Source organism: Equus caballus, chromosome 17 (assembly GCF_041296265.1).
Source record: "Equus caballus isolate H_3958 breed thoroughbred chromosome 17, TB-T2T, whole genome shotgun sequence".
Classification (NCBI taxonomy): Eukaryota; Metazoa; Chordata; class Mammalia; order Perissodactyla; family Equidae; genus Equus; species Equus caballus.
Window position 1 is genome coordinate 23,667,831 of NC_091700.1, and position 27,531 is coordinate 23,695,361.

The 27,531-nt window shown below is 36.0% G+C and overlaps 1 protein-coding gene across 20 annotated transcripts in view; it reads left to right on the plus strand.

Annotated features, from left to right (window-relative positions):
• The window catches only part of CDK8 (cyclin dependent kinase 8), a 124,969-nt gene extending 97,992 nt beyond the window's left edge, over positions 1-26,977 (plus strand). For 6 of the 20 annotated variants that reach the window (XM_023621420.2, XM_070240158.1, XM_023621427.2 and 3 more), the window contains 9 exons: positions 4,238-4,295; positions 6,631-6,762; positions 15,654-15,797; positions 18,287-18,356; positions 19,135-19,207; positions 22,137-22,234; positions 22,970-23,048; positions 23,173-23,331; positions 25,684-26,977. In XM_023621420.2, coding sequence (XP_023477188.1) covers positions 4,238-4,295; positions 6,631-6,762; positions 15,654-15,797; positions 18,287-18,356; positions 19,135-19,207; positions 22,137-22,234; positions 22,970-23,048; positions 23,173-23,331; positions 25,684-25,809 — 939 coding nt within the window. In that variant the 3' untranslated portion in view covers positions 25,810-26,977. Of the gene's footprint in view, positions 1-4,237; positions 5,470-6,630; positions 6,763-15,653; positions 15,798-18,286; positions 18,357-19,134; positions 19,208-22,136; positions 22,235-22,969; positions 23,049-23,172; positions 23,332-25,683 lie in introns of all 20 variants that reach the window. The other 14 variants (XM_070240161.1, XM_070240164.1, XM_070240162.1 and 11 more) reach the window with 9 other exon arrangements.
• The last annotated feature ends 554 nt before the right edge of the window (positions 26,978-27,531 follow it).

Genomic DNA, 27,531 nt, shown 5'->3' on the forward strand with positions numbered 1-27,531 from the left:
TATGAGCCAGGTCTGAGGACTGTAGCCCGGGGGGCCTCCTTCCCCACGGAAGGAAGTGGGGTTGTATACTGTCTTGGAACAAGGAGCATACATCACATCTGACAGAAATACCCCTTTTACAACAGTCATGAGATTGCTTTCCCAGCACAGCAGGTCAGTGGTCACAAGGTGAGCACAACAGGTCGGTAATTAATCCTTAGTTTCCAGAAAGAGAAGCTCATCCTTAAAGAAATGCTGATATAGGGAGGAAACTACATCCCTATCTTTAAGGACATCATTCTTGTCTTTGGGACATTGTAAATGTTTAAAGCAGACATAAAATGCATGGCCACATCAGGCCTTTCTGGAAAAACAAGATCGGCCAAATTAGTTTTAAACCAAATGGCTTCCTCATATACTCCAGTATATCCTATTGCTTTTGATTTATTAGATATCAGTTACTTAATTTTTTCAGTATGTATTATAGTACAAAATGGTTAACAACCAAACTGAAACAAAGTCATTGAGTATCTAGAAAGTGTGCTGCCAAGTTGTGTTGTTTACATTTGTGAAAGTTTAATTCTGAACCAGTCTTGGAGAATGGCATTGACAGTGGTTTCTTATGGATCGCTGTCTTCTTTTCATAGACAGATTCATGAAGAATCAGCTTTTCCTGTTGACTCTAAGTCTCCATTTTGCCTTGGTACGTTGGTGAACGTATGAAGACCCCATTTTCACCCCTAAAATAAAAGGTTCTTGCAGTTAACTTGACCACTTCCGCCCCTATGTCAGATACTTCTGGTTGATAATGGTGGTTTCCTGATCAGCCCAATTCCTGTTTTTCTCAAGATAGAGCTCCCTGCAGTCCTTACTTTTCTATCAGAGTTGGCCCCTTAAGTGAAACCAGTTTGCCATCCCTGCTGTATGCCACAATCATCAGTGTACTGTTCCCTAGCACAAGAAATTCTAGAAAACAGCCTCTACAAGAATGATTGTCTCTGCAGTACAAACATCTTGTTTTAGGAAATATCAATGACTTTTTTTGGAGCCCAACAACTGGTTAAGCAACAAAACAGAAGTACTGACGAGAGTATTCATGATCATTAGGGTGTTTGTCTTTTTTTTTGAGATTTCCATTACATTCACAAATTTAGTGTTAGATTTGTCTACTAAATCAGGATATCATGCTCTGGGGCATATGGAATGCTACCATGGAAAATAACGTGAGGAGGGACACATTGTTTATAAATAGTGTTACTAAGACAGCACAGCCCCATTCTCTTTTGTTTATGACTATGTAGCATGCCCAAACTGAATTTAATTTCACTTATAAGGAAAGGTAGTGTTGATAATGGCTTTTAGCTCCAAGACCTGCTTCAGAGCATGCAATAGAGAGTTTCCTAGCAAAGTAATTTTTAATTATTAACTGGAGCTTTGGCCCCAGATCTCAATACTAGGCCACACCTTGACAAAGAATGTGTTTATTCCCCATCAATGCTCAAACCCAACTTTGGATCTTAACCAGTCCAGTAAGTCTAGAATAAAATGAAGAACAAGAGAGGGAGTTTTTTCCCCCTTTGCCTAGTAGCAGGCTGACCAATACCACCTGTCCTGGGGCTTCTCAGATCTGGGCCCAGCTGTTGAATGAGTAAGAAAGAGATCTTTTCCACTCCATCTGAAATAGAAGGAGGGGAGAGATGCCCATATGTGCTTGTGCATTTGCCAGTTATGGAGATAATCTTTTAGGATTGAGCACTCCAGTGCTAGAAAAATCCATCACAGCAAACCAGTTGATCAGCTTGTACCTCTGGGGAAGGGAGTAGCATTTGGGATGCGGTGGAGAAGTGATGGGTGGTTAAAGGGTCTTTAACTTTTAACAGTATGTGACTTTATAGTTTGAATTGTTTATAATCAAAATGTATTCATGTATTACTTATGTTGTTAGGGAGGAATAAAAGAATCATATTTTGCCAAGTAGCATAGAGCAAAGGTCTTTTGGGGCAGAAACAATGGGGTAGCAATGACATAGTTGTGAGGGTCTAGTCACAGAACCCTGAAAACATGTGGCCAGAGCGGTATGGAGTGGTGGAAGTTGGGGCAGGAGAGGTGGGAATGAGTTTACAGGTGCCTTGCATCCCATCACAAGGGCTTTGGATATTATTCACAGGTGGTGAGGGACAAATTAAAGTTAAAATAATATTTTGGTAATAATAATAAAACATAGCAAAAGCATTTAAAGTAATTTTTGAAAAGGTTCATCCATACCTCTGTCACTCTCTTTTTTGTTCTTATGGTCCTTACTCATAGCACTTTTTTTTTTTATCTAGTTGTAGTCACAGTCTATCTATATTTTGTGTTCTGCTGTTTTCACCTAATCTTATAATAATTTTCCATGTTACTGTGGAAGACTCGAAGCAAGGCAGCGACATGATCAGCTTTGTGTTTTGGAAAGATAATCCTGGCGACAGTACAGAAGATGGATGTGATGGGAAGAGAACCTAAAGGGTGTTAAAGATTAGGGAATATGCTCAGGAGATGTTTAGGGAGTCTTGCCCTGATGAACCATGAGAAGAGAGTTCTAGCGCAAAGATGAAAGTTCCCTCCTGAGTCCACATTGTGATTTGAGAGCCAGCCTTTCCCCTCAGCCAAACAGAAATTCTGCTGGATTCCTCTTGGAAAGCCCTCCTCTGCCTTCAGCATTTTACACAAGTCTCAGAGATCTGGTTTTGTTTTGAAGTAGGCTGAGCTCTAAGAGTCTCTGCAGAGACTAACCCAGTGTTGACTGGTTAACATGGTGCTCGAAAGCAGTTTTAATTTGTGCTAAGCAGCACTTGCAGGTCGCCCACAGGGAATGTTGTTAGTGCTATCCTTCCTTTTGGTACTTAGCCGATTATCCCAGTGGTCAGGAATGTGTGTATGGTGATGATAGAGGTTCTGAAGACTTTTCCTGAATAAAACATTGTCATTACTATTATCACAATAATGCACATTAATTTTAAAACTTGCTACATAAAATTACTTTCAGAATGATATACTAAGAAGGGAGCATGAGGCTGTTCAGAGGTGGGGTAAATTCTGCTGGCTGCCTCAGCCTTGTTGATTATACTTAGGGCACGTCACGTAGTCTCTCTGGTGCCTAGTTTCCTCACCTTAAAAAATGTAGGAATTTTTAACCTCTGAAATGTATATGCTACCATTTCAGCAATATATTTCCTTTTTTGCTAGGGATAAAAAAATAATTTTGATCTTTAGTAGTTGTTAGAATAATATACTATAAGTTACATTTTGTCAGTAATAGCATAGGGGCTATCACTAAATATGGTTAGGGAAGCCTGTGAACTGGTTACCATTGTAAACAGCCTTCATTAAAATCTTTAATTTGATTTTAAAGTTGGCTTTGATCAGTGTTTGAAAGATGTTCTAATCTAGTTTCATCTAGCAGACTGGTAGAATTGAAGTCAGATCGAGTGTACAGCAGGATTCCAGGATGAGTGAGATTCGGGGACTGCTTCTTTCTTGCCCTCTCCCTCCTCCCTTCTCTCTCTCCCCCTCCTTCTCTTCCTCCTCCTTAAAGAGGGCACGACCATTAAATGTTAGTATAGGAAATACCACCATAGCAGATTCTAGATGACAATTAATCCTGTATAATTTTAGAGATTTTAAAATTGTTTGAAATACTACTTTTATGAAATCTCACTTTAAATCTTAGCTTCCTTTTTTTATTTAAAAATAAACACCTCAAAACTGTTCAGGTCATGGAAAATTCCTATTACTTTGCTAACTCATTTAGAAAAGACTTTACTAAATTGGTTTCTCTGTAATTTATTTGTTTAAACCTAGATGCATACCTTAGCGTTTTCAAAAAAGGCTATCAGGTGGCTCCTTCCCTGTAATTAACCTGCTACTTAATATTAAATCATCTTTGAAGATTCATTTTCCCTTTAAGTTGCAAGACATCATATATGATTGAAAGAGTTAGAAGGAACCACAACACTCTAACTTTTCTGTTACATGTTCCACAGTAGTGAAAACAGACTGATAAAGGGGCCAAGAAGAGCCTTGCCCTACATGGACTTCTGAAGTTTGCGTATTGCTTTGCATATATACAAGTAAAGTTTCTTTGGTGACTTCCTGTGTTTGATTTTAATTTTTGAGTAATGAGGTTTTTTTAAAGGTGGATTTATGTTATATTGGCTATTGTCTATTTAAAAGAAACCACTACTGTCTACTGAAAAAAAACACTATTTTGTTTCCACAGAAACCTGCTAATATTTTAGTTATGGGTGAAGGTCCTGAGCGAGGAAGAGTAAAAATTGGTATGTTATATCTTTGATAAGTCACAGCGTAGCACTCTTTTTTAAAACTTTTGTAGGCAGCTATATCACTTCTAGTTTTTGTTGTAATAATATGTATATATTCATGTAGTTCTGTATGATTGAAGCCATTTCTAAAGAGTATACATTCAAAGTGAAAAATGTTTCACAGTCTTGAAAGATGTCAGACAATCTTTAGAGACTGAAGTGTTCTAATTATAAAATAAGCCACGAAGTTTCTTAGAAACCTTTGCTTTCATTAAAAATAGCCTATAGAGATGAGTGGCTTCTATCCCTGTTAGAAGCCAGCTTCACCTGTAGTTACAAGGGCATACAGCGTACTAGTAATTATACCAGCAGTTCTGTTCACCAGAGCCAGGTTAGATCAGAACACATGCCTCTGTTGACCTCATCTAGAGTAGGAGGGACAACCTAGGAAAGCCACTGAGGCCAGAGAGGTACAGAACCTTAAGTTATAAGAAGCCTGTCTTACAGTGGGCCTTTGTCTGGGGGGAGAAAATTAACACGCATTCTGTACCTTGGCATGTTTTCTGATAGCTCTGTTTTCTTACGTATCAAAGCAAAATTTTACCTATTTCTGGTCTGATAACCTATAAGGATAGAGCTAAATTTATTTATCTTAACTGGTTATTTTTTTCATTGTCATTTCCAAGTTGTGTTTGTCACATTTATTTAGTTTGTTTTGTGTGTGGGTAGAAGAAATGTAACTAAATTCTATTAATTTAAAGGCAGCAGGATTGTGGGACTGTATAACATAGTAAATAGTAATTTCTGGTTCTAAGATTTAATATGATTTAGAATTATCAGCTGATTTGTACCACTTCACCAACGAAGAAAAACCTAGGTGTTCCTAAACCTTTTCCCCTGTCCTCCCTGATAAATTCCCCCAAGTTTCACTTTCCACTTCTAATTAGACTCTTGAAGTACTTTTTATGATATAAAGCTTGCAAATTTTCTAGTAGTGGGAACATTTGGTACACCTCAAAGTACTCCTAGTCATTGACGCCCTTTGAGAACCGGGCCCTGTCAGTACCTGCCGTAGCATCATCAAATCCCTAAGTCCTTAGACGGGCTTTCTAAGGATTTCGTCCAATCAAATCAAACGGAAGTTCACAACATGCGAAATACAAAGGACCCAGCCAATCTGTAGTTACAGGTGTGTTCTTTACTATAAGACTTGAGGAAAATTTATATAATAAAATAATCTAGTTTGGAATTATACTTTTATGTAGTACATATGATGTTGGCAGTTTTGGGGGACACAGCTTAAAGCATTCACATTTAAGAAGAAATATTAGTTCTTCTGTAAACCAGTATTTAGTAATGGGACTCATGGTTTTAATTCTTTGCCGAATTCTTTTTTTTTTTAACTTTAATGATTAAGTTATATTAGAGTAGGGCCTACTTCATTAAAGATGTATATTAGGAGAGCAAAACTAAACAAATGGTGGATGAATCTTGAAATTTTTGAATAGGTGGTATGAATAGTGATTGTTCATTCAACATATATTTAGCAAAAGCTATGTATAACAACACTAGACCTGATACTAAAAGGGATAGAGAGATGAAAAAGACACACTTTTTTTGCCTTTAAGAAGATTACGGTTTAGGGGGATGAACAGCCGTGCCTGAATAGCTGCACACTACATATTAAACTACGATAACTGCCACGAGCTGTATCTCACCATGGCTCCAGCTCTGGGGCATGAGTTTACGACATTTGTCAAGTCACTTAATTTCTTCTAACCTCAGTTTCCTCATTTGAAAAAAGAGGTGATTGAATTCTGTGACCTTTAAAGTCTTATCCAGCTTAGAAAAAATACTATGATTCTTTTTAGTTAGTCAATTCAACTCAAATAAATGGGGGAAAATAGTGGTGTTAACATACTGTATGGTCAACTTCTGATTACACCTGTGAACAGGCCTGTTGACAAATAATGGGAAGCCTTATTCGAGCAGGTTTAGTTTCTCCATGCTTGTGACCACTACAAAGAGTGGAAATGCAGCGTAAGAACCCTGTCCCCAAAGCTGGTGTGCAGAGGGAAGGAAATCTGCCCAGAGGAGTAGGCTCACCCTTGACTCTGGCAGCAGAGCCTGTCTCTGACCCAGTTGCAGAGTGAGTGACTAGTTTGCGAAGAATGAAGATCCCAAACTTGTTTTATATTTAGACTTCTGAAAAGGGTGAAATGTTTAATGTGTTTTTTCTCCCAGAATTCAGCACGGTTCATATCTTACTAAGTAACAATGGTAAAATTAGAGTAATCAATTAAATTTGTAAATATCTATTTACTTAACATTATTATTATTTTTTTTACAGCTGATATGGGCTTTGCCCGATTATTTAATTCACCTTTGAAGCCTTTAGCAGATTTGGATCCAGTAGTTGTAACATTCTGGTACCGAGCCCCAGAATTACTTCTTGGAGCGAGACATTATACCAAAGCTATTGGTGAGTAGAACTAATTAAAATTCCGTGACATTTTAAAATTGGCTTTGTTGTTGTACAATATACATATTTCTATATATTTTTAAATCAAGTAATATAGAAAATTATAAAAGTAAGAGCAAAAACTAACCTAAATTTCCACTACTTAGAAATACCATCATTAGCATTAGGGTTATAGCATTCTAGACATCTCTCTATGATAGATAAATAGATATTTTTTAAAATTTTAAATATATGGGATCGTATTATCCATTTTAAGTAAAAAGCTTTTTTAAATTTAATTTTATTTGAAAAGAGAAATAAACACTGTAAAATTTCTAAATCATTGAACTTCAAACAAATGTTTCTTTCACCAAAAGAAGTATTAGCTCCTTAAAGTTAAGGAAAAAAGATTATGAAAAAAAGTAGAAGTTTAGAACATTTTAATTCACTTTTCAATTTTTGATAGTAGTGATTACCTCCATATTATGAAAAATTAGGAAATTAGTGCTCTTGTATTTCTTCCCCTACCAATCTCTCAGTTTATAAGCTATATTAGTAATATCCTTATCATCATTATTACTACTACTTTGTCATTGTTTACAACATTTATTTTCTGTCGGCAAACCATAACTCTCACAGTTGTTCATACTTAGATTATATATTGTAATGGATTCAGTGCTCAGCTCTCACAGTTGATTTACTACAACTTTTCCATTCCATTTTATTTGGTTGAATTTTATTATGGAGTAGTTTTTTTCTTGTGTGATTTGCCTTTCTTTTTTCCTTTATTGTGTGTCTTTATTGCTTATTTAACTTGTTCTTTGTTCTCCAGGATGGTATTAAACCCACTTTTCTTTTATTGGATAACTCCATCCTGAAGTCTTCTGTGCTTTGCTGTATTCTGGATTGGTTTCGTCCGGCTTTTCCTTTTTTCAGTCTTCTGAGTTGGATCTATTTCTTTCTGGATTTCATTATTTCTTCTTTTATTTTGCAACAGCGTATTCTCAAGTGACTTCCTTTGGAAGGGGTCTTAGAGGTAAATTTTCTAGTTCTTGTTTTCTGAAAAATGCCTTTATCATACTTGACTATTTGGCAGGGTTTAAAGTTCTAGGTTAAAATATTTTCCCTCAGAATCTGATGATGCTCCTCCATTGTCTTCTAGCATCACTATTGCTAATGGAAATTCAGGTGGAAATCTTACTCTCATTCGTGGGTGGATTACCTGGGTTTTTTTCTTTCTGAAAACAAATGGGACTTCTCACCCTTAGATTTCACAGTGATCTTCTGGCTACCTGGTAGGCACATTCAATCTGAAGTTCATATCCCACGTCCCTTGTCTGTGAAGGATTCTCTTATACTAGTCTCTTGATTTCCTCCTCTCTGTTTTCTGTTTCTGTCTTTCTTAAATTGAATATAGGCAGATGTTGGACTTCTTGGATTGATCCTTTATACCACTTTTCTTCTCATGTTCTTCTGCCTTTGTCTTTTTTATTTCCAAGACCCCCTTATTATTCTCTGATTATTAATTTTTCATAACATCTTATATTGTTGTACAGAAAGAAAAGCTTTTCAGATATCTGTGAGGACAGTGACAGCAGTGCCTTCTCTTTTTCTGGTGAGGAAGATTGGCCCTGAGCTAACATCTGTGGCAACCTTCCTCTGTTTTGTATGTGGGATGTTACACAGTATGGCTTCATGAGCGGTGTGTAGGTCCATGCCTGGGATCCGAACTTGTGAACCCTGGGCCAGCGAAGCTGAGCACGCAAACTTAACCACTATACCACGAGGCCAGCCCCCACTATGCTTTTTATTTATTTATTTATTTATTTTCATTTTTATTTTTATAGTAGTAACATTGAATTATAACACTATATAACTTTCAGATGTACATCATAAAATATTTCAAATTCTGTGTAGATTACATCATATTCACCACCCAAAGACTGATTATAATCCATCACCACACGTATGAGCCTAATCACCTCTTTCGCCCTACTCCCTCCCTGCTTCCCCTCTGGTAACCATCAATCCAGTCTCTGTTGCCATGTGTGTGTTTGTTGTTGTTTTTATCTTCTACTTATGAGTGAGATCATATGGTGTTTGACTTTCTCCCTCTGACTTATTTCACTTAGCATAATACCGTTAAGGTCTATCCACGTTGTCACAAATGACCAAATTTCATCATTTCTTCTGGCTGAGTAGTATTCCATAGTGTCTATATACCACATCTTCTTTATCCCTAGGTTGCTTACAAGTCTTGGCAATTGTGAATAATGCTGCAATGAACATAGGGGTGCATATATCTTTATGCCTTTGCATTTTCAAGTTCTTTGGGTAAATACCCAGCAGTGGAATAGCTGGATCATATGGTAGATCTATTCTTAATTTCCTGAGGATACTCCATACTGCTTTCCGTAGTGGCTGTACCAGTTTACACTCCCACCAGCAGTGTATGAGGGTTCCCTTCTCTCCACATCCTCTCCAACATTTGTTGTTTCCTGTCTTGTTAATTATAGCCATTCTGACCATTCTGACCGGAGTGAGGTGATATCTCATTGTAGTTTTGATTCACATTTCCCTCATAGTTAATGATGTTGAACATGTTTTCATGTACCTGTTGGCCATCCATATATCTTCTTTGGCGAAATCTCTGTTCAGATCTTTTGCCCATTTTTTAATTGGGTTGTTGGTTTTTTTGTTGTTGAGATGTATGAGTTCTTTGTATACTTTGGAAATTAACCACTTATCCGATATATGGTTTGCAGATATCTTCTCCTAATTGTTAGGTTGTCTTTTTGTTTTCTTGATGGTTTCCTTTGCTGTGCAGAAGCTTTTTAGTTTAATGTAGTCCCATTTGTTCATTTTTTCTTTTGTTTCCCTTGCCCATACAGGCATGGTACTTGAAAATATGCTGCTAAGACCGATGTCAAAGAGTGTGCTATGTTTTCTACTAGAAGTTTCATAATTTCAGGTCTTACATTCAAGTCTTTAATCCACTTTGAGTTGATTTTTGTGCATGGTGTAAGATAATGATCTACTTTCATTCTTTGGCATGTGGCTGTCCAGTTTTCCCAACACCATTTATTGAAGAGACTCTCCTTTCTCCATTGTATGCTCTTGGCTCCCTTGTCGAAAATTAGCTGTCCATATGTGTGTGGGTTTATTCCTGGGCTCTCAGTTCTGTTCCATCGATCTGTGTGTCTGTTTTTGTGGCAGTACCATGCTGTTTTGGTTACTATGGCTTTGTAGTATATTTTGAAATCAGGGAGTGTGATACCTCCAGCTTTGTTCTTTTTCCTCAGGATTCCTTTAGATATTCAGGGTCTTTTGTTGTTCCATATAAATTTTAGGATTCTTTGTTCTATTTCTGTGAACTTTGATAGGGATTGCATTGAATGTACAGATTGCTTTCCAAAGTATGGACATTTTAACTATGTTGATTCTTCCAATCCAAGAGCATGGAATAGCCTTACATTTCTTTGTGTCTTCTTCAGTTTCTTTCAACAATGTTTATAGTTTTCGATGTACAGTTCTTTCACCTCTGTGGTTAAATTTATTCCTAGATATTTTATTCTTTTTGTTGCAATTGTAAATGGGATTATATTCTTAATTTCTCTTTCTGCTACTTCGTTCTTAGTGCCCGCTATGCTTTTTCATTGTTTGTAATTTGCTGTATTCTGGGAATAATTATCTGAGTTTTTTTATAGGTACTCTGTATTTGTATGTCTTGATCTCTCCCTTCCATGTGGCAAGTGTTCTTCAACTGTTTGTTTATTCTTGATTGTCTCTTCCTATTTAAGAATCAAGTTACAAAAAGCTGCTTTGGCATTTTGTGTACATAGATCATGGGGCTTATAGATTGGCACTTTACTTTAGGGTGATCCAGCAGACAACTGCCGTTAACTAGGAAAACCCTAAATGCCAGTATGTGTAAGTTTTTGCTCTGAGGCCATTCATATTCTTTAAGGGAAGAATCTCCAACTTTTGGCCCAAGCTTTATACACCCGGTAGCCCCAGGGCAGTGGAGGAGAGTCAGAGAAAGAGGATCAACTGTTCACAATACAGACTTTGGGGGCCGGCCTGGTGGCACAGCGGTTAAGTGTGCACATTCCGCTTCGGCGGCCCAGGGTTCGCTGGTTCAGATCCCCAGTGCGGACATGGCATCACTTGGCAAGCTGTGCTGTGGTAGGTGTCCCACATATAAAGTAGAGGAAGATGGGCACGGATGTTAGCTCAGGGCCAGTCTTCCTCAGCAAAAAGAGGATTGACAGCAGATGTTAGCTCAGGGCTAATCTTCCTCAAAAAAAATACAGACTTTGTAGCTGGTATTTCCAAGTACAAAGTCCTCCTAGAGTTGTGCAGGATGAATCTGCCTCCCACCCAACAATTATACTGTTGACTGGGCCTTCTCTGAACTGTTTCGTCTGCCCTCCATCTTCTAGAAATGTTTTTATATATCTCTGCCTGGATCAAGTCTTCACATGGCCAGTCTCTTCTTTTCATCCAGATCTTAGTCAAAATACTATCATTTCAGAGGGAACTTTCTTGACCACTCAGTCTGAAGTAGGCACCTGACCTTCCCCATCATGCTTCTGTCTTGTTGTCTTGATACCGTTGAACAGTTTCTAAAATCCACTGAAATAGGTAGACCTTGCCTGGCTGTTTCCATTGTAGGCGAGTGCCTAATGGTATGTAGTGAGACTCAGTACTCTTTGTTGAATAAATGAATGAATCTTGTCCCTGGTGATCTCCTCCTCTTGTTTTTATTACTGTGGATTTATACTTTTACTGCTTTGCTGCCATTTCAGTGTATACTCAAGAAGGAAAAAGGAGAAATACCTGTGATCATTCCCCCATATTAATCTTGAATCCAACATTTTTTTCCCAAGAAATCTTTGTGTTCACTAGTCTTCATACTTGCTTTGAGATCACATTTTATTATAGAAAAATAAAGGTAGATAAAGTTAAGTCATTTAGATATAGGACTTCTCTGTATTGCCTTTGTGACTTTTCTACAAATCTAAAATTAGTCCAAAATAAAATTTTTTTTTTAAATTCAGAAAGAAAGTAAAAATTATGGAAGCTAATCCTATTTTTGAATACATATTGTTACCTAAACTCACATTTGGTTTTCTGTTTTACAAGTGTATTCTAAATGCATTTAAGAAGCATACAAACTTAGTGTGATACATAGCTTTTTTTTTCACCTATAAAATGAATATTTAAAAGCAGTGTTACTTTTGATGAGATGTATTAACAGACTATACAAATAAAGAAGTGATTACCTAGTCTTAGCTGCTATTAACTGAAAACTTGAGTCTTTGATTTAAATTAAGTAAAAAATACACAATCACAGAAGCTTATGACTCTGGCTCATTATTTATTATCTTTTTCTTTTTTCTTAAGAAATTTCTCTTTTATTGTGAACATTAAGATTTGTACAACCTGTTATTCACTAGGACATTCTACAGTCCAGCAGTTTTAATGCAGGGCTATTTGTCACAAAGCTGAACCACCATCAATTAGGTGGATTCCCGTGTTCAAATGGCAATATAATTTGGGAAAGAGAAGGCCTTTCTTCATATTTTCCCCCTCTTCCTCCTCCTCATCAACATAGAAATTTATTGGATAATTATTAGATAAACTTTAAAGAACTTAATAGAAACCAAAATGAATGCAAATTATGTGGTTTACCCTTAAGGGACCTTCAGTCCAGTTGAGAAACAGTATGAAAATATGCATGAAATAATTTTGTCATCTTTGAACAATGGAAGTATAAAGGCTGGCAATGTAACTTGTAGCCTTAGCTCTCTCACTCCTGGGGATGTGTGTGTGTGTGTGTGTGTGTGTGTATTTGTGTTTAGACAAGGCATTTAGTCATTTGTCTCATTTTCTGAAAATGAGAATTTAGCCTAAATCATCTCTTAGATCCCCTCCAACCCTAAAAGTTCTATGACCGTAGATACAAACAACTGCCTGTGAGGTAGGGAGAGCACAGAGGGATCTGACTCGGGTGCACATGATTGAAATCAGGGTCAGTGCCAGTCCCTCCCCTGGGGGTGATCCCCACCCCGTGTACACCTGACTTGGCCAAGAGCAGTCTTGGAGAACACTTTTCTTCTATCAAAACTTTGGCTCAAAAAAGTCATAATGTAGGTATCTACAAATTGCTTTTTGTTTGAGAGAGAGAAATCATACATAAATCAGTTTTAATATAACTTTTTGAAAATAGAATAAAGGGGTAAAAAATGAAATTTCTTCCTTTCTCCCACACCAAAGCAGCAAAAGAGCATAGAGAAAAAACCTGAACACAACTGACTGACATGTTCCCACCCTGCATTGCACACAGGTTTTAGTGCTGTGGACATTTCTTCAGCTGTACAGAACTGATGCTGAGTCATTAAACCAAAGCGAGGAAATACTAGAGTAGTAAACACTGTACTCCCAGGGACAAAGTTGAATTCAGTTTTGAATATTTTGGGTTTTCATTTGTTTAACTGACTTTGTCGAGAAGGCTGAAAGAGGAGTATCAATCTTTAGTTAATTAATAGTCACTGAAACAGTCTTAATACAAGTTTATTAGGGTATGAACTTTTAAGCTCAGATGTTTGTCCTCAAATAACTGAATGCACACTAATTATGTGGTATTCTACTAAACAGGGAATATACAAAAAATTAGGGAGAATGACAATTGCCTTTTTTATCAAAATAGAAGCTTGCTATTAGTATACCTATTGATTAAAACATTATTTAACAATTTTTTTTTCCCTATTTGAGTCTATGTAGCATGCCAGTTGCTATCTCCCTGCTCAGTTAGCTCAGTAGCTACACAGGAGCATCACAGATTTTGAGAAGTAGATGGATTTCTCCGTTTCTAACTTGGAGAGTCTTTCTAGAAGGCAGGTAGGTGAGCAGAAAGGGACTTGTCTATGAACTTGGCATAATCTGAAAAACAGTAGGCAAGATGGGAAGGAAAGACTTATTTACAAAGATTTGGAAATTTGAAATAATTGCCTGATCAGCTAACTCAAATTCATGATTAATGTCTAGATCAAGATTTGAAGAAAGGAAGGATGGTGAAATTCATAAAGCTGAAAGATAATGGGAAAGATATAAAGAAGGAGGTTATAGGGTGAATTTAAGCAAGATTCAGTAAACTGTTTTTTCCTGCTTTCCTTTTATTTTAAAAGCAATGTAGCTTTAAAGATAGCTAAACTATTTATTTGCCTCTCATCTTCCTCTACATATTTCATTTTCTTCTTTAGAACTTTTCCTGGCTAACCAGCACGCGTTGTTACAGTGTCCCTAGGGTGCTACGAGCAGAGCTGTAACCATGCAGACTGACCCATCTGCCCTTCTCGTGAGCCTGCTCACTCGCCTGTCTTCCCTTTGATTAAGGTTATCCCCGAGGCCAGGTTTATATGGCGTACCCCACGTAAAAAGAATAATCACAAAATAATTAATTTTCCTGTTTACTTTCTAATGCTCAAAACAAAATAACTTGGTTTCTATTTCTTGATGAGACATTTCCATATTAGCTAGACTTGGTTCTTTGATGTGGGATACAACTGATAGGCACACATGGTCGTTTTTTAAAATCGCTTGCTTGTAGTCAGGATGTATAATCTTTAAGCAAATGGATGATTAATTTGTTACTCTAAAATGTAAATGTGTTGAATTTACATTAAATTAAATAGCTATATTTCAGTTTTGGAGTTTAGGAATTCTTAGTTATTTTTAAATTAACATTTTTTCTATTTAAGTAACAATTATTAACATACCTGAATAATCAGCTTTAATAAAATAGTTGTTTTTATTTGTCCTTCTATAGTTATCTATATTTACCACAGGTATTGATTAGTCAAAAACCACTTATTGAGTGTCTGCATGCATACCTTTGTACTTAGTGTGGAGAAGTTAACACTGTCAGTTTAGGGATTGGTTAAGAGAAGAAATGGAAGATTTTGAGCTTTAAATTCTCAATTGGCATATAGATCTTTCCTCTGCTGCTACTTCTACTATTAAAGATCTTTCATCTACCACTATTGAGTAGAAGTTTAATATGAATGAAAATTGCCTGTATCTTAAAGTGAATAGAGGGAATTTGTTGTCTACAGAGGAATCCATTTGCCTAGCTTTTATGAGTAATTCCTGTGAATTTATACCCATTTTAAAGGTAATATTTTGCCCCCTATTTTCTTGTCCTTATGAAATACTTAAACTTGCAAAACCTGACACTGCTATAGCATAAAGAAACCTTTTGAGTGAAAAACTGTTCCAGTAGACATGCTGTTTCTTTAGAATATCTGAGCTCAGGCATCGTTTTCTTCTTGTTGGAATAGCACCTTGCTAACTAGTGCTAACATGGGAGGATAATTATTAGACTGTACATATTAGCAAGTACATAAACAAGATAAAGAAAAAAATATATTTTTTACCACAAAAACTTGTGTTGATTGTTTTGGGCAAGTATGCCCAATTTCAGTGGCTGTTTGGGTTTTCTGTTTGTTTAGTTTTGTTTAGTTTTGTTTGTTTGTGGTTCCCTTGCTCCATATGCAGCTTTGTATGTATTTCCTAGATTAGGTAATGTGTGAGGCGTTTAAGACCTGCCAATAAGTCAGCTAATAAATTTGATTTAAACTTGGAATGAAGCCACTGGGTGGGATGGAGGTATACAGGGAATGAAAAATTGGAGTGGTGGGGTGGGAATATATATTTACAAACAATATTCCATGATATTTATAACTGCTTAGGAATTAATATGACTTATTAGGGAAAGAAAAACACTCCCCACCAAGATAAAAATGCATTTTCTTTTGGAAAGAACCACTTTATTTTCCTCCTTTCTTTTTCTTTTCTCCTTTCCTTTTTTTTCCTTTTCTCTTTTTTTTTTTTTCCTTTTTGTTTTAAAGATATTTGGGCTATAGGGTGTATATTTGCAGAACTACTAACGTCAGAACCAATATTTCACTGTCGACAAGAGGACATCAAAACTAGTAATCCTTATCACCATGACCAGCTGGACAGAATATTCAATGTAATGGGATTTCCTGCAGGTACACATTATGTTTTTGTTTTTGTTTTTAAAGCACTGTTGTTTGAACTTAGATATCTTCATTGGAAAGGGGTATATTTTTAGCTGATGAAAGCTACTCTTACTTGATCTTTTATATTTATGACTTGCATTAATCAAAGAGCCATAGAAATAGCAAAATTTGTAGAATTCACATCTTAGCATAAAAATGTTTATGGATTTCCTGAATTTGAGGAGTGTATTTTTGTTTCATTTTGATTTTTTTATTTTGTTGCTTAATATTTGAAATGATAAAATATTTGCAATATCTGTATTGAAAAGGTACTTTTCGTTCTTACCAGTGGAAACTATAAATAAAATTTAGTAGTGTGTATTTTTGTCTGGCAGCACATATAATACTACCATTACTTTGGATATGAATACAAATTTTGAACAAATTTTTTTTTAGGGCACTGTACAGAATCAGATTATATTGAATGATACATTTTTGCTTTATAACTCTTGTGAATGAGAATATTCTTTTAATTGTGCTGTTAGAACAGTCAGGATGTGAGTGAAAGTCTAGGATTCCACAGTGACCTTGCCCACACACAGCAGAGAGAAAGTCGTTTAGTGTCCATATCATGGGTCTCAAATCTCTCCAGCTATATCCCATTCCCTCATTAGACCACAGAATGGTGTCGTTCGTCAGTCACCAGAAACTCTGCCCAGAGGTCCAGAATAATGAAGACTGGTTTAAAACACCTACATAATTTTGGCTAGTCAAGTACTTATTAGAAATTGTTTCTCATTAGGAATTTTTCTCAGGTCAGGATGACTCAAAACTAATACAGAAATATCTGGGAATGATAATTCCACATTCCCTTGTAAAGATGTTAATTATCAGGAAATTCAGAATAACTATACAAATACTACCTTTCTCCAAAATTGGTCAGCAGTTCTACGAAGACTACTTTGTTGTGATGGGAATTTCATTTATTCACTAAATAGTTATTGAGTACCTGCCATGTGCCAGGCACTGTGGAAAGTATAAAATATTGTTGATATAACAGACATAATTCTTGCTTTCTTGGAGTTTACATTGTACCGCTCTAAGTAAAATGTTTAAAAAATAGGTATGGTTTGGGTAGATAAAGAAGAATGGCCTTTTCTTCCCACTTCTGAATGTGTCCACCATTTCTAAGGCACAGAGAAAGGAACGTGGTTTACAAGGGGGTGGAAGTGAGGAAGGCCTCTATAGGAGGTGATTTGTAATGTGTGGTTCAACTGTTAGGGTAGGCTCAGCTTGTAAGGAACTTGAAAAGCAGACCGCAGAGTTTAGATTTGATATGCTAAAGTATGAGAATCCATGATAAGTTCTTGAGAACTAGTGACATGATTTCTGTTATATTTTAGAAAGATTAGTTTGGCGGTGGTATGTAAAAATCAATTAAAGAGAGGTAACTAAAGTCAGGGAAACCAGCTGCTTGCCTCTATATCAGTGTTCCAGGTATAAAGTGATAGTAAGGGTGGAGAATAAAGAACAAATATAAAATTTTTCATAGGAAGTGTGTAACTGAGAGAAGAGTAGGAGATTATCTCAGGATTTCCAGCTTGAGAAACTGACAAAATAGAAAAATTGGAACAAGGAAATGGGAGAAAATTCCATTTAGGAGTTTAAAGTTTATATTTAATTTACTTTTCAATATGTGATATCTGGAGGATTGGTAGCAAATGTTTTTACAAGTAAGTTGAAAGAAAAGCAAACCTCTGAAGGCCATTTAAGAGCTTGCAGTGCTGTAAGCTGCCTGCTATAGAGCTGTGTGCCCAGTAGACTCAGTGGTCCACTGGGGGTGATGAGGAGCACAGGCCATCTAGCATGTATTGTTTGAGCAACTCTATGCCAAGGAAATGGAAACACTTTCTACCTAATGTGTCTGGTAGCTGGGGTTGTTTTTGTGGATGTTGTTGAAACTAGTCAAGCACCAGCTGACCTTTTAGTGTACTAGCTATATCCTACTCTATTCTACTTCAGACACTTAGGACTGCTTACATTGATTGTTGATGTAAGGCAGTGTATTTAACAAGGTGACAGTAAGGAGGGCCATATAAAGAGGTGCATCTTAAAGCTGCTGAGGGGAAAGATGTGGCATTTTATCGTTGAAGAGAGCGACTGCTGATTTAATCAAGAAATTTGGTGGAAAAGGGGAAAAATGGCTTTACAAGTAGAAATAGAACTAGTTAATAATAGAAATATTTATTTATAACTTATTCCCCTCTATAGAAACTGAGTTAACTTACAGTAAAACACATAGAAAGTAGGCATTAAAAAGATAGAGATAGCTGTACAAAGGATGGGGAATCGTATTTACAGTTCAAGATAAGATGTTTACTATAGCTGACCATTTATTCACAGTCTCTGCTTTCGTAGGTTAAAATTATAGGAAATGTAATGAAAACAGGTAACCTTTATTGAGATTCTTGAGAATAGGAACCTAGACAACATGAAAACTTTATCAATGTATTTCACAGATAAAGATTGGGAAGATATAAAAAAGATGCCTGAACATTCTACATTAATGAAAGATTTCAGAAGAAATACGTAAGTTGGAAAGAAAATAGAACTTTGTTGATTTTTGCTTTTCTAGAATACTCAGTATGAGATTGAATACTCAACATAATAGCATACTCAACGTAAGACATTCTAAGTAATTTCACTTACTTACTCTAATAAATATTTTACAACAGTCTTCATTTCTTAAGCTGCTTAAATGCTATAAAGAAGGTGAATATGTAATACTAGCAGCTGCTTTGGGGGTGAGACAACAACCACTTCGTTTCTCTCCATGTTTACTACTGGAAGCTAGGCATCGTGGGAAGCATCACAGCTGAAGCAATAAGAGACAGACAGACAAACCTTGTTCACAGCCACTTGCCCACCCATCTAGGTTATGTAGTAATTTTAAGCAATGTTTAATAGAGAAGTATTTCATTTATTCACAATGCGACATCAGGTGATTGGGAGAGGGCAGTTTATAGACATATAACAAAAAAAGTTTTTTAACTTATTGGTAAGGCTGAGATAAACTTTTGACCCATATGTTATTCACGATAATTGTTGAGATGACATTCATGTGAAAGAAGCTATTCAGTGTATGTTATTCATGAAGTTATCTTGCATTTAATCAGTGGTATTCATTCAAAAGTGACTAGTATGAATATTGAATGAAATATAAATTGATTTAATGCTACTCTTTTTATGCTGATTATACCATTTTCAATATATGTTCGATATTAGTTATGATTAAAATAATTCTGTTTGGAAAAATTTCAGCCATGTAAAATTAACCTCAAATCTAATGTAAATATTTCTCTTTCAGGTATACCAACTGCAGCCTTATCAAGTACATGGAAAAACATAAAGTTAAACCAGATAGTAAAGCATTCCACTTGGTAAGCTCTAGAGGACAGTACTAATGAAATGTGTTTTTTCCCCTAACTACATAGCCCAACCTGAAGCTTTTGGGGGTCAATTTACATGGTTACTCAGCACTCGTAGAGTACTGTAGTGGTAAATGCAGAAATCTTGTTAGTGCATGCTAGTGAAGACATCAAAATATTTATTTTTCCAAACCTATAGCATGGTTTGACAGACTTGTGTTTGGTTACATTAGATTTTCTGAAGATAGTCATTGTACCAAGTCTGTCAAGAGCATTTTTTAAATAACATTTACTGGTTTTCATCACTTATTTGTTTATTTATTTTTAAAGATTGAGACCTGAGCTAACAACTGTTGCCCGTCTTTTTTTTTTTTTTTTTTGGCTTTTTCTCCCCAAATCCCCCCAGTACATAGTTGTATATTTTAGTTGTGGGTCCTAGTTGTGGCATGTAGGATGCTGCCTCAACATGGCCTGATGAGCAGTGCCATGTCCGCGCCCAGGATGCGAACCAGCAAAGCCCTGGGCCGCGGAAGTGAAACGCGTGAACCTAACCACTTGGCCACGGGACCTGCGCCTCATCACTTATTTAAAAATTTCACAAATTTCAGAGAAGAATCAAGAAGAAAATCCCACCATTCTGAAATAATTTTTACAGATTATTTTATATTTCAACTCTTTGAAAGATTGTTTACGAAATCTTGAACTCCCAAGATACTTCTTATAAACTTGGGTATTACGGACTCTTCAGTGGTGGTATACATTATTTGCTTTTTCTGGAAGAGTATGAAAGATGCAGTATTTATTAGTGTAAAATGGAAAAATGATTTGATCTAGAATCCAAATGAATCCATGCACTATCGATAATTTGTGATGAGATTATTCAACAGTTGACAATTTAAATTTGTTTACAATTGTTTCCATTTTTTCACCACAGCAATTAAAAATATTTTCCAGTTTTAAGTTTTACAAAAAAGTTTATAACATATAAAGGTGGAATTGAAGGAAGCTGGTTGTATTTTGCTTGGCTTAAAATTCTCTTACACCTTTATTCCCAGTGTTTTTAAATGCGTTCCTTAAATGGGAGTTTCTTTACCTTGAGAGTATTAAACTTTCCTTTATTACAGTATCAGGCCACTTGGCAAATATTTCTATTTCTGCTTCCATTTCTGCTTTTTCTTCTCCTTCTACTGCTTCTGCCTCTTCTTCTTATTTTTGTGTCATGTCATATATCATGTATTTCATATCTTATCAGCAGTTTAAAAAGCAATGCTTAACCTATTATGACCACACAATGTATTATCCAAATGATGGTTTATTATAGCGTACTTAAAACAGGACCCAAGTAGAAAGGTGTTAGTTACTCTAACAAAATAATGATAAGTGAGGTAGACCAAAAGTCACAATTTAGAGGAATTACTCTTACTTCCCCCCAGTTCGCTGCTGCTCAGTATAGTCCGAGGTGACTCGCACTGCCTTCACCACTGAAATTCAAAAGATACTCTTCCTTTGCAGCTTATTTGCTTTGTTTTACTGAGGTGACCTATCTTGGGTGGTCTCACCTGAAAGCTCTATTATAACTCCATTAAAGCTGTTGAGTATTTTAAATAGCAGATCCATGATTTTCCTTTCAACTCTAAAAGTAAAATTGTGCCTCCACTGAAATATCAGATCATTGAAATTAAAGTCTCACCATCCCAACATTTCATCTGCATTTTTAAATACTTTATGTCCTTTTATCCTCTATCTCATTTTCCATTGTCTCAATGTGTCTATTACTTGGTTTTTTAAAGTGTGGTCCTAGTCCAGAACATTAGAATCACCTGGGAAGTTGTTGGAACTGCAGATCCTTGGGCTCCTGCTGGACAGACTATCAGAAGTTCTGGAAATAGGGCCTAGCAGTCTCTTAAGAAGCACCCCGGGGTGATTCTGTTACACTGTGAAGTCTGAAAACCACTGCGTTAGATCAAAGGTTGTAAACTAAGAGACCGCTATTTAGATAATCTCTTAAATCACGTATTAAAATCAAATATTCTAGTTCATAGAGACTTCAGTAAACTATGTTTTAACCAAAAAGAAATACTGAGTTTTCACATTAGTGTGACATTTCTGTATGTAGCAATAATGATAATAATAGCTAACACTTACATAGTGCTTTCTTTGTGCCAGGCACCATATAATTGCTTTCAATATATTAACTCATTTAATCTCGAAAACAAACCTTGATTATAAGTACTATTTTTAATCTCCATTTGACAAATGGAGTTACAAAGAGGCTAGGTAATTTGTCCAAAGTCACTCAACTAATAAATGTCAAATCAGGATTTGAACCGAAGCGGTCTCCTTCCAGAGTCTCCATTCATAACCACACCTCTATACTTTACAGTTTCTGTATTCATCACCATACTTATTTAGACTAGTACAGCACTGTCCAGGGGAACTTTCTCTGATGATTTATGCTGTCCAATAGGGTAGCCACTAGTCTCATGTAGCTGTTGAGCTCTATGGACCTGAAATGACTGAGAAATTGATTTTTTTAGTTTACTTTGGATTTAAATTTAAATGGCAATATATGGCTAGTGCATTATTTGTGTTATAACAGTTTTTCCCCTTAATAGAAAATACAGGAATTTTAGTCCTGTTTTAAATTGGATAAAGCAATTTAGATAATGCAGGGAAAAGATCATTGATTTAGAGTAAGAAGACGTAAGTTTAGTTACTTCTTAGAGGAGAACCAAGTGAGATAATGAATATTAGAGTGACTAAAAAGATATGAGTTACCTCATTAAATTTAATAATTAGGATGTTTTTGTTTAATTTGGGGGAATAAATGCCCCTCAAATTGTGGTGTTGTTCATCGAAAAGTATATACCTCCCACACATGCGCCAAAGGGTATAACTAGGACAAGTAATGCAGTACTGTTTTCTTGATTTATGGTTTCAGCTTCAGAAGTTGCTTACCATGGACCCAATAAAGCGAATTACCTCAGAACAGGCTATGCAGGATCCCTATTTCTTAGAAGACCCGCTTCCTACATCAGAGTAAGTGATCCATTTGTTAACTCACCAGCATGATAGAATTTTTTGGAGCAAGCTTTCTTTTAGTTGTCAACTCCAAGTTGCCACTCCTCTTATATGGTTACCCAAGGAAATTTTTACGACAAGCGAAAAATGAGCTCTCATGACTGAAGTGTCATTTAGGGGTTTTACAGTTGTGAGGCGTTCTTGTTCATCTCTTGCTCTAGGAAACATCACTAGCATTAGTTTCAGCAGTAATCCAGTTATTCAGTGACAGGCTGATTGTGCATGCTGTAGCTCACTCAGACTCACTGGGATTGCTTACTGCTTGCAGTTACAGTTTTGTATTTCAATTGTAAATCCCATTCCCAAATAAATTTGTGTTCCCCATACCATCTTTTATTTTAAACGTAGTAGGGAGGGTGAAAAAAAAACTGTGTTTGAATAGTGACATTTCGGCTAGAATCTATATTTTGGTTGTAGTAATAAAAGAGTAATGCTGAGATAAAAGAAGAAAGTTGAGTCATATTCAGTGATTATTGATTATTTTTATACAATGGAAAGCCCTCAAATAGCCAACTGTAATGTCACTGGTTAGAAGGAAAGATATTTTTTGTTACAGTTGCATGAAAGGTACTTATATTACAAATGTGGAAATAAAGTCCATCTTAAAAGATTAAAATGAAAGCCACTTAAATGAAGCATTTGAAATATTGATTAGTATACTAGAAATAATTTTTCTTTTTTTCTTATGATCAGCGTTTTTGCCGGGTGTCAAATCCCTTATCCAAAACGAGAATTTCTAACAGAAGAAGAACCTGATGACAAAGGAGACAAAGTAAGTATTAAAGTACAGTTGACAGCTTCTTGTTTTATTCAGTGCTACGGTAACATTTTGTGGTTTGGGTGTATTTTGTTCTCCGTCTGAGTTGAACTTTTATTTTTCTGTTTAACCAATTGAGAAGAACCAGCAGCAGCAGCAGGGCAATAACCATACTAATGGAACTGGTCACCCAGGGAATCAAGACAGCAGTCACACACAGGGACCCCCGTTGAAAAAAGTGAGAGTTGTTCCTCCTACCACTACCTCAGGTGGACTAATCATGACCTCAGACTATCAGGTATTTCAAGTTTGTTTTCTATTGACCTGCCGTGTCAGTATTTGCATATGGGTTTGTAGCCATTGGGAAATGCAATACAATGAAGAAAATACTGACCTTTATTTACCTGGAGAAATACAGTGACATGAAGTGTTATTGGTGTGGAAAAGTACTGACGGTGGTACAATAGATGGGCTTAGATTTTGAACTAGACAGACTTGGAATGATGGAATTTAAATTATGCCACTTATTAATAACTATGTGACCTGGACAAGTAATATAACATTTCTTGGCTCTAGTTTTTCATCTGTAAAATGAGACTAGTGAGGCCTAACTTGCAGTTGTAGGAGTAGACATGATAAATCTTAGCACCTAGCTTATAATTGGAGCTCAACAAATGATATCTATTGTTTTGAAACAACAATATACCGTAATAATTAAGAACACAGGCTTTCAAATCCCAGCCCAGCCACTGACTTCTGGGTAACCTTGAGAAAGCGATTCGCATGTTCTCAGTTTTCTCATTTGTACAATATAGGTAATGAAGTGTGATGTTGTAGTAAGGATAAAATGAGAGTGTATGGTAAGGCACAGTGGTTAGCCTGACCTAAGTGCTTAATAGATGATACCAATCACTTATCATTTTTATTATCATTATCATTAAAGGTCTTAGTAACATTCGTGGTACCCAGTTAGCACTTGTTGAGTGTTAGTGGTGGTGCTGGTGATGACTATAATAATAATAAGAGCTTGTTGAGTATTTACTATGTCCCAGCTATTATACTAAGTAGGAAACATACATTATTTCCTTTGGTTGTTATGATAACTCTGTGAGGTGTTATTGTCATTTCAGAAAACTGAGGCTTGTAGAGGTTAAATAACTTTCACGTGTTCACCCATGGAGTGGGCAGTAGACCCGGGACTCAGACTCAGATCTGACTGCAGAGGCTCTGTTGCCTACTTATGGATCCTGTCAAGGGACATTGTTAGTTTTTTTGTATGATGACCTGTTTGGAAAGTAATATGCCATGTCTCTGCTTATTCTAATCATATTCCCAACTAACCTGTATTTCAATATGGGAAGGGTACTGAAAACCTGACCAATTAGAGTTATTTACCTCCTAAAAGAAAAAAAGAGATCTTACTAAACTGACGAGGTCCCCAGAACCTGTTACTGCACTTCAAGAATTAGATATTAACTCTGCTTTGGTTAAGGGGAGGTCCAGCCCCCCAAACCATGGAAATTATTGTCTGCCCTAGTAGTAAGTCTGCCAGCAGGCTAAACAAGGAAATCAAGGACAGGCGTCTATGGGGGTTGATATTTGTTCCAGCTTCTTTGTCTCCCCATCTGGATGAGAAGAGTGCGTCTGTCTGGGTTCAGGGGTGTGTTTGTGCACCGCGTGGTGGCCTCCTTAGACGGAAGCAGGGCGTGCTCACCTTTGCTGCTGCACCCAAGAGAGTGTTGCTGGAGTTCTTTGTTCCTCTTATTATTGTGATTGGTTTCTGTGTGTGATTTCAAAAATAGCATTTCTGACTACAGTTTCATATGTCCACTCTTTTTAAAATGTTATTTTTGCTAGGATTGGCAGAATTTAGAATTTATTAGAATTAGAATGATTTATTAAATATGCTTTGAAAGAGGAAAACAATGAATTATGGTTAATCTTTCATAGTGTTTGTCATGGGAGCTAATAGTGTGAGAGAGAGGTACAGGAATGGGAATAATGTAACAGATCAAAGTTAGAGGATTCTAAACTCCGTCACTGTTCTTTGCCTTTGTGCTGTTTTTAGAATTGAGAATACCACGCTTTTTACATTTCAATAATTATAATTTTACTTTTGTATATAACTTGTAGCAGAAAATAAGATTCATTAGTTTAAAGGGCATGAAAATATTTAATGCCAAAGTAAATGACTTTATGGTACATTTTCTTGTCATATTTATTTTTATTCTTTTGTCATATGTTTATGTTGGGGAGGTTTCCATTGAAGAATCTAGCATGTAAATTAGCTTTGAATTTCTTAATGTATACATCAAGTTCATGTGTAAACATCTCAAGCAAATTAGTTATTTATCAAATAGATACAAAACAGCATATAAAGGGGGTTCTGCTGTAGAAAAAAGAAGAACTGCACAGCATAATAATAAGACTCAGCTTGGTAGTATTTGCTAGCAATACTTCTGACCTTCATAAAGAAAAGCTGATATTAAAAGACTTGGGTTTTTCTCATTGTAAGTCTAAAGCTAGTACATAGCACAAGACTTTTACATTCTTACTGCCTTGAAACACACTCATAAGCCTTGCTGGCTTGCGCCGTAACCCACTCATAGAAACACCTGAATCACGTTTCTGCCTCCGTCTCCTTTTCTAGCGTTCCAATCCACATGCTGCCTATCCCAACCCTGGACCAAGCACATCACAGCCACAGAGCAGCATGGGATACTCAACTACCTCCCAGCAGCCTCCACAGTACTCACATCAGACACACCGGTACTGAGCTGCGTTGGAATATTGTCAATGCACTGTTGCTAATGCTGCAGGACTGACTGTGCAGCTCTCTGCGGGAACCTGGTATGGGCCATGAGAATGTACTGTACAACCACATATTCAAAATGTCCAATAGCCAAGTTCCATCACTTTTCACAGATTGGGGTAGTGGCTTCTAACTTGTACCTATTTTGGAGTTAGACTTGAAAAGAAAGTGCTAGCACAGTTTGTGTTGTGGATTTGCTACTTCCATAGTTTACTTGACATGGTTCAGACTGACCAATGCATTTTTTTCAGTGACAGTCTGTAGCAGTTGAAGCTGTGAAATGTGCTAGGGGCAAGCATTTGTCGTTGTATGTGGTGAATTCTTTCAATGTAACAACATTATCTGACCAATAGTACACACACACACACACACAAAAGTTGAACTGGTACTTGAAACAGAAAGTATGTGTTAACTCAACAAAATAACCAAGACTCAAGAAGAGATTATTTTGGTACACCTTTCATTTTAGTGTCTTATCAGTGGGTTGATTCATTTTCTACATTAATCAGTGTTTTCTGACCAAGAATATTGCTTGGATTTTTTTGAAAGTACAGAAAGCCACATAGTTTCTCCAGAAAGGTTTCAGAACTCCCAAAGATTAATTTCCAACTTACAAGTTTGTTTTTATTTTCAATCTATGACTTGACTGGTATTAAAGCTGCTATTTGATAGTAATTAAATATGTTGTCATTGATATAAACCTGTTTGGTTCAGCAAACAAACTAAAATGATTGTCATAGACAGTGTTTTATTTTTCCTGTTGGTGTTGCTGATTTGTGAGCATGCTTTAAGATGAAAAAAGCATGAATGATAACTTCCTTTAAAAGGTGCGGCATCCAATTCAGATATTTTGTCCTGATTTTAAAGCTGGTTGGTGTAGTGCTATTAAAATTTTGTTCAGTTAAATTTTCTTTTTTACAACTTGTTCGCACGTTTTTAGGGTGCCCTTACTTCAGCAAAGGAGAAGGAGTAGGAGAGCCTTAGAATTTTTGAGGAAAAAAAAAACCTATAACATACAATGTACTGTATCAAACTATTTTACATGAATGACACAAGTATTCTGAATTTAAAAAAATTGAACATTGTTAAAAACAAGGTGTTATGTAATAAATTTATTTTTCATAAATCAAAATACGGAGTCAGCTGTATTTTTATATGCACAAAGGTGTTTTATTTTATTTTAAAATGTGCCTTAACAGTTGGCCTCTAAATAAATCTCTTCGGTGTTCATTAATAATATGTATATATTCTGCCTCTGTGATGGAGTAAAATGACTTATGATTTAGATATGGATGCTTTTCTCTGTTACACTTAGTACTGTAATATAAGATATGAAATAGATACCTTTCTAATTGAAAGAAATTGTGGTGAGCCTTCCATTTCTAGAATAATGCTAAAATTGTTATGCTGAGAACTATTTGACTGTTTTATGCAAAATAATTATTTTTCCTCCCTCCTTCAGCACAAATACAGAAGATAAATAAACTAAGAATTTTTTCTTAAAAATTCAACCCATTTATATAAAAACATTTTAAGAACTGAGGAATTCCAATTCTGATAGGTCTGACCATAACAGTGTCAACTTAAAAGGCAAATTTCCCCGTTATTTTACCCTCAAAATGAGTTTCCTTGGGAATCGCCAAAAAAAAATTGCAATTTGGGATGTGCATACTATGGCAAACCCTA